The sequence below is a fragment of the Chenopodium quinoa genome, unplaced genomic scaffold (assembly GCF_001683475.1).
Source record: "Chenopodium quinoa cultivar QQ74 unplaced genomic scaffold, ASM168347v1, whole genome shotgun sequence".
NCBI classification, from domain to species: domain Eukaryota; kingdom Viridiplantae; phylum Streptophyta; class Magnoliopsida; order Caryophyllales; family Amaranthaceae; genus Chenopodium; species Chenopodium quinoa.
In genome coordinates, this window is record NW_018744813.1 from 305,498 (window position 1) to 316,590 (window position 11,093).

Below are 11,093 nucleotides of genomic sequence, written 5' to 3' on the forward strand. Positions count from 1 at the left end.
ACAAGCATACTATTTACTATTAGATAGTAAGGGAATAATGTCTTGTAAAATAGAAACGACAAATCAAAATTCGAAATAATGGTTAGAGGCCATAAAAATCCAAAATAGACTCCTTGTTTGAAAATCATGTTTTAAAACTTGATTTATTTGCATAAAGGGTGAAAGACCCATCGATTGTAAATAAGTTTTCAAGGAGAAAACTAACAAATGTGGAAATGTATATGTATACATAGTTAGATTGGTTGAAAAGGATACAATTAAATTCACAGAGTTGATTTTAATAAAAACCTATTCATCAATCGGAATGCTAAAGTCTTTTCGTGATTGTTCTAGTAAAATTGCACATATGAAATATGACAAAATAGATACCAAAATCGCCTTCCTAAAATAGGATTTTGGAAGTGACTATGAAAACAGTCTAAGGGTTTTGAAAATATAATTAAATGCTACATTTGAAAGCAAGCTCAAGGAATCCATTGTGGGATTAAAGGAAGCATTGCATATAGGAATTGGAACGTGTTTTCTCATGAAGTTAATAAAAGGATTGACTAATGGAGAAAAATAGAAATTCTTATGAATAAGAAGTTTAGTGGGAACAAAAGTAAATTATATATAAAGGTCCAACAAAAAGTTTACAACTCTATTGTGAAATAACTGTCAAATACTAAATGCTTATATTTGAAAGTATTTTTGACAATGGACCAAACAAAAAACGATACTTAGTGCGTATTGGGTTTTAAGATCTATTGTATAAACTTAAAAAAAATGTTTGAACGTGTAATGGAATTTAGCGTGTTAAACATGAATTAAAGGACTTTGAAAGACTTTCGACCCGTATGTGTAAAACTAAGTAAATGTTTGAACTAAGTATAAGCCGGGCTAAATACTAGGTCGAACAAGAAAGACTCTAGTAAGAGACTTTCAACCGTATAACATAGCGAACAATTTAAGCAAGACTCTGTGAAACTGAGTGAGCTAAAATGTCACATGGATGGAATAAGATTGAGAATTACTCTGCAACTTAATCCATCATGTATGCTATGATATGGAATCGTCGCAAGACTTACTTGCATAGAGTATGTGAAGTATATATGTAGTACCAATCAACCTGAATCTTTGTAATAGATCGTTAGATTATGGCCAAGAACATCCAAGTACTTGGATAAGTAAAAGGATGAGTTCTTGACTTGTGGAAACAAATACAATTTGAGAATTGATGGTGCAAGCACAAACTTTAACAAGGATTAGATCCTTAACAAGGAAGCCATTTATAAGCACGAGCTAACAAAGAGTCGTGGCTTGAGAATGGTAACATGGATGTGCATCCATGTGTAATGTACGGGAATTTAAAGTAAATTTCCATGATCACAAGTGATTAAGATATCTCAAATCCTTGTGAGTCGTTTGGTGTGAAACCCAAGCAAAGCATCATCAGGAAGTCTACTAAAATATATGTTGAGAATATTGTTGCCTTAAAGGCAATAATAAAGAAGATGTTCTATGAAATGTTCGTTGTTGAACGTTAATGATTGTAGGTTGTCAAGTTGAAGATATGTAGACACCCAAATGTGTCTCCCCAAAATCAAACCCAGTGATGAATACCTTTCACTTCATTTGATTATCAAACAAAGCGATAGTGTGAAAAGTCTAGTGATGAGGATGTTTTTATTAAAATAACTCTTCTTTCTGTTTTTGAAAATATTTCTTTTCTTACCTTATTTATGAAAAACGTGAATTCCAGTTTGTCCATGATAAGAGTCCAATAATAGTGTAATATGATGGGGCTTTAAAACACCTTTCCAACGATATATTATAAGCCCAATTCCGATGAATAATGAGGAAGTTATGGCCAAAACACTAAACTGGGCCCAATTTGGTTTTTATATGCGGTTCAATGATCTAGAGAAGGGTCTATTATTAATTATCATTCCTAAAGCTATTAGGATTGATTATAGTCTTCTAGAATAATCTAGAAGGTTCTCTTAAATCTTAATGGAGTTAGGATTGATAATTATGTTTCAAAGAGTTTGAAATTGAATAAAACTACTCCTTTTTAGAATCCTTGTTTTGTACGAAGTGGAATATATTCAGATATTATTTTTGTGCCTCATAATATTTACCCAAATTTTATATGGTCGGATAGACCATCAAATTACCTTTCCAATTATGTATTATAATATTAAATCCAAGCTATAACGAAAAAGATATGAATTAGATATGAAACTCTATCCAAAACTGACACCCTTCCACTATTTCGGCCATATCTTTTTATCTACAAAAGATTTTAATCTGATTCCAATTGGGTTAGAAAGTATACTTCAATTTCTTTCCAACGAAATATTATATGCCTTACGGATCAAAAGATAAGATTAAAAGAAAAAACGCGTGAAACTGATTATTAGCGCCTGACGACAAGCATTAGCGCCTGGCGCTAAGGCTTAGCGCCTGGAGCTAATGACTAGCGTCTGGCGCTAATCGTGTTTTATTCTCGTTGAAACTATGATTCGTTTTTTATCCATCTGGCTGATTTTCTCTATAAATAGCCTCTTAAAATTCTGTTTTCAATCATCAATTCTTATTCTTTCTAATTCTTTCTTCTCACCAACTCTCATCAAGAAATTCTTGATTCTCTCTCTCTTTATAACCCTAGATTTTTACAAAGACAATTCCTCATACATTAGCACTAAACACACCTAGCCAAGTTCGAAGTTGCCTTCGCCCTAGACGTGAAAGGTTTTAATATTTCTACGGGTTTGGTCCCAAATCTCTATTTCAATTATTTAATTTACTTGTCTTGATTATTATTTTCCTTGAAGTTACTAACGCGTGTATTTTGTTATTAGAAAGAGATACGAGGCATCCAAGTAAGTGCTTTATTTGTTTGCATTGTTATTATGATATAGAAATCATGTCTAGATTGTTATTTTAATTCCTAGTATCATGTAAGGATGTTTTATTGCTTCCTAGTATCATGTTTAGGATAATAGCTATAATTTCTAATATCAAATATGACAATTATGATTATTATGATGTTTCCTATTCTCTTCATAATATTCATGTTAGTATCATGTTAGGGCTAAATATTTGATCTTTATTGTTTAGTGACATGCTAGGGTTTGTTATTAATCTTGTTAGTATCATGCCTAGGATCTTGCTATTATTATGCTTTAACATGATTATTTTAATTATTATGATTATGATTATTATAATTAATATTATGATGATTATTGTTTTGATTATTATTATGATAATTATTGTCTTGATTATTATTATGATTATTATGATCATGATTATTATTATAATTATTGTTATGATGATTATTATGTTGCTTGATATTTATTGTTATTGCTTGATCACGCCTTTTATGCATGTTTAAAGGGAATTTGTACTTGTAATCACACTTAATAAAATAATTAATAATCTTGTTTAGGGTTAATTTGATTATAATTCAAGTGATCGCCAATAATAGTTTTATTTGTGCATTAATAATCAACCAACATAGATAAACAGGTTTAGGGTAAATCTATTGATTGCATGTTAGTCAGAAAGCGCACATGAATATGATCAGAATAATGTAGAGGCCTATTATTAGGGCAGGTTCAATCTCTTTTAGGTTGGATTTGTACCTTCATCCCCGAACTACCAGTCATGGTTCCAGACCTATTGGAGTTAACAATCTCCTGGATCGTTAAGGGGTGTATCCTTCACCCTGTGAACGGTTTACATGTTCCTAAAACTTGTTGGCGACTCTTTTGCTCTAGTTTCCTTCCCTTTACCCACCACCATGCTTAAGTTATGATCACAGTGGGGTTCAAGCTAGGGGTAATGCTTGAAATATTCCCTATAAGATCTCAATCATGAAAATGATTGGGAGCCATCACTTGGACAATAAATCCTAAATCACATATAATCCATGGCACTCTCAAATTTTATCATCTTATTATGAAAGTGATCAGTAATGAAGATGCAAAGATTAGCAAAGTAGTTATAACTAAACCTATAAAATAAGTGAACGACAACATTCACAATTGCATGAAAGAAATCAAACATATTAGATATGGGTGTGATTTCTATAGATGTTTTATAAAGAGAGATACTCTTAAAACATTCGGAAAAACCATTTATCATAAGATGAACCATTCCGATTATGGAGTAATTTAAAATTTCATGCAATTTTTTGTCATTCCGTTTGCTATTTAATTTTGGTTTAGAATTAAATAATTAGTCCATTCGATTCTTGGAATATTCAAAATAGGATATCAAGACCAGTATTGGTAAGGAAACACCTATTAAGTGAACATTAAATATTATAATCAAACATTATCCCTAATCGATGTCATTTAAACGATGGACAATTAATGACCATTTGACATTAGTGTGTAGTCTAATTTATAGCACCGTTTTTTGAGCTACAAGGACATGATCGTCATGAATCATTTGCACAAGTATTGGTTTAGAACCATACTGGATTGACCTATGAGAATACTTTAAGAGATTAAAAATTGTCATAAGTATACTTCTCATTAATGCTATCGGAACCTTTTTCCTTGACCATGAGTATTGGGAGCTTTCTTTTTGAGTACTAGACCGCTTTGATGATTGTCAAACGTCTGCCGTAATAGGAGATTATAACGGCATCACTCGGGCGGCTAGGTCCTCTTAGTAAGAGAAGCTACATTACAAGACTGGAAATGTCCCCCTACTAAAATAGAGAAGATGTCTTTGTTGTTTACAAGGACTCTCGTAGAGCGAGACAGTAAAATTATTCATGGATGTGCTCGGATGGAATTTAGAAATCATCTGTGTATTGACAGTCAGACTCGGAATCGAGAAACACTTCCGGACGTAATAAGGATGACAAATAAATCTTACCTTAAAGTTCATGAAGAGGCATTAAGCGACATAGGAAAAGGGCTATACATTAAAAGCACACTTGTCCTGAAGGACAAGTGGGAGATTGAAAGGAATGGTGTCCTTCGAACAAGTGTATTATTCTGATAGTGGGTTCAGAATTATTATAAATCTAATATATTCAGTAAGGTCAAGTGATTGGAATGCCTGGGTGGAGGTCGCTTTCGATCAGTAATATTAATGCATAATTAATATTACATCTTAATCTTAACTGAACCCTTCAGGTCACACCCAAGCAACTAACGAGCCGAAGCGACGAATTAATTCGAAAGGAATTAATGAGTCGACCGAGTAATTTATATTTAGACATCGAAAATTCGAGCTTGGAGCGTCGAAACCGAGCGTTGGAGAATCTCAAATGTCGAGCAATAATTTAAGAATTGGCGAGACGGGAAAATGCTTCAAGTAACAAGCAAAAACCCTAGCCACGCAAAAACAAGGGAAGCGACCAAATAGGAGTGTGCCACGTGGCAGCACGCATGGTAGCATGCCATGTGGCAGCACACGTGACAGCACACGTGGCATCCACGTTAGTAGCCACCAGGTGGCAGCATGCCACGTTGGCAGAGCGCCATGGTGGCAGCGCTTGTGGCAAAAAGTGGGTCGTGGACCCGGGTGACGGGACATGGACTCAGGCCAAAAGAAAGTGGCCCAATCGAACCCAACTTGGGGCTCATGGTTGGGTGACACATGGTTAGCTCACAATCCATGTGAGTTGCCTTGGAGACCAAGTGAGAAAGTGGTCCTCACCTAACCATGTGACACTTGTTACTTGTTCCTTGGTTTATTTAACTAAGGGTTGAATTCATCAATCTTTCCATGTGGGATCTTTTTGTGAAAAAGTCCCACATTGTAAGATGAGTGGAATTCACACGGAAGCTTTCCTTATAAATAGCTAAGGCATGGCATGGGATTTTTCACTTGAGTAAGAGTTGGAAAAATGATCACTAGTAGTGAAAACATTTGAACTCATGAGTTGAAAAAGGTATCACATTTGTGAAAGCCTTTGAACTCAATTACTCGGGTTTATAGGTCAGGTCCTGCTAACCCCAAGACATTGGACCTAGTCGGTGATCGTGTTGCGGGTGGATCATTGTTGGAGGCCTTCGTAATTTCGAGGCTAGCTTTCAATTAAGAGCCCTAGTGGTCGGGCGAAGTACGCTCCAAAGGTAATCTTATTATCTTAATCTTGTCATTAAGTTTATTATGTTTATGGTTTTATTTATTGCGAGTGCGGTTTGTTTTTGGGTTTATTTCTGTGGTGAGTCGAACTCACCAAACCCTAACAGAAGTTTGTTCACCAAGTTTGAGATGACGGAGCTGCCAGTCCAAAGGTTGGACATTGTATGCTGCCTGACCCCCAAAGAGGGTCGACTTCATGAAATGAGGAGAATACGGATTGTAGACCATAGGGGGTACGTACGGTGCATTCCCAATCATCTAAGGGTCAAAATGGACGGTATTACCGCCTGTATGGCTCTCATGCAAGGATTGAGTATTCCCTGCATATGTGTTTTTAAAGTTGTCTGGAAAGCTCGAAGTAGAGGCTGACTCAGACAGCTACTTACTTCTCCTGAGCACGATGATTTCCCGGTGTCAGGGGTAGATTTTTTGTTACCCAGCGGTTGATACTCCCGGTAGGGTTTTCTCGGACCCTTCTAAGGCAGAAGGATCTTAGACCAGTCAAAAGTTGAGGCTGCCTTGTCCTTTGGATGTGGAGTTGGCTGCTTGACTGGCTTCCTCCTCTCTTGAGGAGTATTCCTTGCCGACTGACCCTTGCTTAGGCGGGCCTTGTTTTTGGTGATCAGATTCTTGATTTCACCCTTGAAACTAGTCATGAATTTCATGAGTTCGTCCCTGGGGAGGATCCGCTTGCCATCTGGGTTTCCCCTTCCAGCTGACCAGGGGGCCTGCTTGTCCCCGCCTGGCTTTCACCCCGTTCCAGAGTGTCTTTGGGACAGATGCGCCTAGAGATGAGTGAGCCATCTTTGGTCATGTATGTTTCGACCTGGGGATCTTCGTCCTCATGGTTTGTAAAGACCTCCGGCTGATTAATCGTAAGGTCAGGAGGTGGTATAGACTCTTGAACCATCCTTGAGGTACTCTCCCCACTGACGGCGCCAAATGTTTTGTGTGTTTTTGTCCCGTGAGAGAGTTACAGCTCAGAGACTGGTTGCACGCGCCCTGTACTTGCAAAACAACGGAGACTCCCGGTGTTTGGAGCTCCGCCTCTGACGATCAAGTTAGTACTTGAGTGAGAGTTGGAAAAAGTGCGAAAAAAGAGATGAGATCTCGGATTCCGAGATCAGGTGTTCGCTGATGTGAGAGAATGTAGGGTAGGTGTAATAAATGATTGAATGTGTCCCAAAATTGGGGGATATCTCCCTATTTATAGGGTCATTGGGGAACGTGTCCTCTTTTAGGTCATTTGACCTAGATTTGGTGCGTTGCGCCGTTTTGCGGCGTTCTTTGGAATTGGGCTTGAAAGACGCAATTCTTGAAAGCATCTGAGGCTGACACGTGTCAACTGACAATTGGCCCAAATGGACCTACCTATGCTTGATACGTGGCCCTCTCTAATTGGTCCACATGGACGGGGTATTTTTAACCAAAACTGTTTAAAATTCAAATTCTCTCCTTTTATTCTTAATTTTCTTATATTTTGACAATGACATGTGTTAGGATATTATTAGCTTTATCATTTCTCATTTAATTAAACAAATTTGTAATTTTACCTTTCTCCTCTTTTTTCCTCAAGTAGCTAAAATCTTATGTACTTTTTCCCATGCAACTAATGGCCATATTGCAATATTTAAGTAATGTAAAAAATTATCTTCTATAGGCGTAACATTTTAGGACAGTTGATTAAGAATACAAGCATCAGCATGTACTTATATACTATGAGCTAGAGGGAGTATAAAATTGCCCTAATATTTGTGGTATTTATCCTTTCCAAAAAAATTATTAAAAATAGAAAACAATAAAAATAAAATAAAATTGGTGTCTTCAACTGATCAAATCGAAAATTTCTTTTGAATTACCTCAATCACATTAGAAGATAACTCTTCAATGTGGACAGCCATGATCCAAAGGACCTTGATGTTTTTAATTTTTTTTCTGGCACAGTTACAACAAATTGTCTCACTTTCTGCAATCTGTAGATATTTGATGCTTTAGCAGCTTGTTGTCTAACTTCCTTAAAGCTGAAGGGCTTGTAGCACCAGTCAAAATTTTCTTTCTGCTTTTATCCTTCTCCGATGATGCAGCAAATAATAAGAGTGGTCTGTATGGAGTGCGGGGAACCATCCATCCCAACCTTAGGATGGTCCAAAGTATCCGAACCAAAGTAGATTTGTGTAGTGTGTACACTATATCGTGATTGAAGGAATTGAAGAATAAGACAGGACAAAGACTAGAAAGGGACAAGAGTGCACTCAAAGCTTTATTAGCCATCTCTCCACTTCATCCAACTTAATTGCAATTTGCAACTTGGAAGTGAAACAACCCAAATTCTTTGACTTGAACAAACCAAAGTAACTATGACCATGTCAGTTTGAGACTTTGAGAACTAGGTCATGCTATGAATTTGAGGCCTCTGATATCAAGAAAGGTATGCATTAGGTTAAACTCATGTCCAGCCACCGCCTCAACAATTCATCACAACTGGACATGCCAACAATGAATAAGCAGGTAAATATCATTCTACCTAGTTATTAAAGAGCTGAAGTGCTGATGCTTCTCATTTGCATCATGTAGTCAGCCGAAATATATGTTACCTCAACTCTACATTTATGGTATGTAAATGTGTTGGACACTCGTTCAACAAGACTAAGAGAGTGGAATCCTTGCCTTGGACAATTCAATTTTCAGCTCATCTCCTCAACAAATGTAAAAGGTGAGGGAAACGACAATAGAGAGCTTCTGTATATCATACAAGCTTAAAAATTAGAGATGAAGATTTTTAACTATAACTTGCAAGAAGCTGAACACATTAACTTCAAATGTGTTTAACCATATAAAGTGGGAAAAGTTTGTACAAATGTCTCTAAATGGAAAAAGAGTTATATGAATGTCGTATCTTCACATATGCCTCCAATTTATTGTGTCCAAAACTTTAAGCCCTATGATATCCAAGACTAGGAAATGTACCGAAACTTACACTCATACCCAATTCCAGTGGCATATTTGAGATATTTTAAGTGCACGGCATGTTCCAGAATTTTCTGACTTTATTATAGAGAGAAATTTTGGAAAAATACACCTGATACTAGATCATTAGCTCAATCTAGGAGAATGGACAATGGTTATTCCATAACCAGCAACACCCCATCCCAATACGATTCATATCAATATCAACATCACACCAGTCAATTGCAGAACAGGGACTCGGAAATAGCCAAATTACTGAGTATTTTTAATAACAAGACTCAAGTTCCAAACAAAAACATACCAAAGTTTGAGTAAAAATAGTACCTATCCTTGTACACTACTTCAGTTAAATTACAGGTCACAACATGTTTAAAATTAGAGCGTCTAACTTGCAAAAGTTCACCATTATAATTTATCAGATTTCACCCCCTCTCCCTCTTTTCAACAGAAATAACAGAGAAACGACATGAACACAGACTAAAAACATTCATTCACATAAATTCTCGTTTTCCACATAACAATACATCTATACACTAAGAATTTCAATGGGCTCTATATCCATAAACAACCACCACCATCGCCAGCATGAGCCCAGCGATACTCAATCTTCACAGAGCGATGCCATAAGTTCACGAGGGGAATCCCAAATTGGGAGATTAAAGTAATGTTCTTTTACCTTCTCCTCCTGGGCATTGCACAAGGACTCTGCTATATCACAAAGTTGCTCAAAGCTGTGTATTATTGCTTCCTGTGCTTCAACCTTAAAACACACAAAACATCCCCAAATTTAGTTGTAATCCAAATACAATGATAGAATATTCTGCAATAACACTACTAGCACAAACCCACATCACAAACACAAACCAAACTCCTCCAAATTACCAAAAATTCATTTGGTAATTCCCTAATGTTAAATGTCTATATTCAATTAATACCATCTCAAAGCAATTTTAATTCCAAATTTCTATTGAAATTCCACATTTTAGTACTCCAGTAACCAAATTATAATAATTTAATCTACAAAAACTTCAACAAAACCTAAAAATCTCAACCCTACAAATTCCAAAACTAAATATCTCAAACTACTAAATTTGAATTGAAAAATTCAAACAATAAGTTAGGTTTAACCTTAGAAAAAGCAATCACAGATTAAAAGGCATAAAACCACGAATTATTGGATGGTTACCTGCAAAAGAAGCTCATCAACCAAAGACCCAGAACATTTTTCGACTGAAACAACAGATGCAGACCCTTTACCACCCATTTCAAGAACCTTCCAACCTTCTCCCTCCTCGTCATCTTTCTCCTTAACCTGTTCAAGCTTAGATTTAGCACTATCTTCCATTGTCTTTAAGGTGTTCGACAAATTGTCCCAGAGACAAATTTCGGTTTGATATTTCTCCTTTAAGTTGCGCAAAGTTGCAAGTTTTTTCTTCCTTCTTTGCTTGAGTTGAAGAGCAGGATCTGGTACGGGATCTGGCGCACGAGGGAAGGAAAAAGGGTCGATGCGACGCTTCTTGCGCTTGTAGACGAAGCCATCGTCGTTGACGATTTCCCAGTCTTCGGGATCCCAGAAGGTTGTAGGAGTTGTGGTGGAAGCCGCCATTGATAAGAGCGGGAAAGAGCTTACACGCTGCTTAATAAAAATGGTTGTGATTCATTCTGTTCCATCAGTACGCACTTTCGAGTTTTGTACGAGTTAATTATTCCTCCGTTTTTTTTTAAAAAAAAAAAAATATCAACCCTAACATAACCTTTTTTTTTAAAAAAAATGTTGTGTCTAAAAAACCACCTTTTTATGATGACACCCCATTAATATATTTGATAAACTTTGGGCGTTTTTATTGTTAACTTGGCTTTCTGGTGATTGACATTGCATGCTAGGGATGATATGGTGGCTGGGTGATTTTGAAGGAATTATGTCTTCAATAAGTGCAATTACTAGATATATCAAGGATCACAATTCTGGAGATAATTAGTTCATTCTATAGGATGGTCGTTTTTTGGTGCTAGATATGACAATGGATCTTTAG

The 11,093-nt window shown here is 36.3% G+C and overlaps 1 protein-coding gene across 1 annotated transcript; it reads right to left on the bottom strand.

Moving 5' to 3' along the window:
• Nucleotides 1-9,304: 9,304 nt before the first annotated feature.
• On the bottom strand, nt 9,305-10,794 carry LOC110704004. The gene is made up of 2 exons (XM_021881796.1): nt 10,247-10,794; nt 9,305-9,820 (listed from the first exon to the last, which is right to left on the bottom strand). Exons 1-2 carry the CDS (start codon nt 10,664-10,666, stop codon nt 9,662-9,664), a joined length of 579 nt encoding a protein of 192 aa, XP_021737488.1. The 5' UTR covers nt 10,667-10,794; the 3' UTR covers nt 9,305-9,661.
• Between the last annotated feature and the right edge of the window lie 299 nt (nt 10,795-11,093).

Excerpts from the sequence above, each read along its gene's own strand:
- LOC110704004 (XM_021881796.1), bottom strand. The coding sequence starts at position 10,666 with ATGGCGGCTTCCACCACAACTCCTACAACCTTCTGGGATCCCGAAGAC. Across the intron at positions 9,821-10,246 it reads TTGATGAGCTTCTTTTGCAG|GTTGAAGCACAGGAAGCAAT; the intron begins GTAACCATCCAA and ends GTGTGTTTTAAG.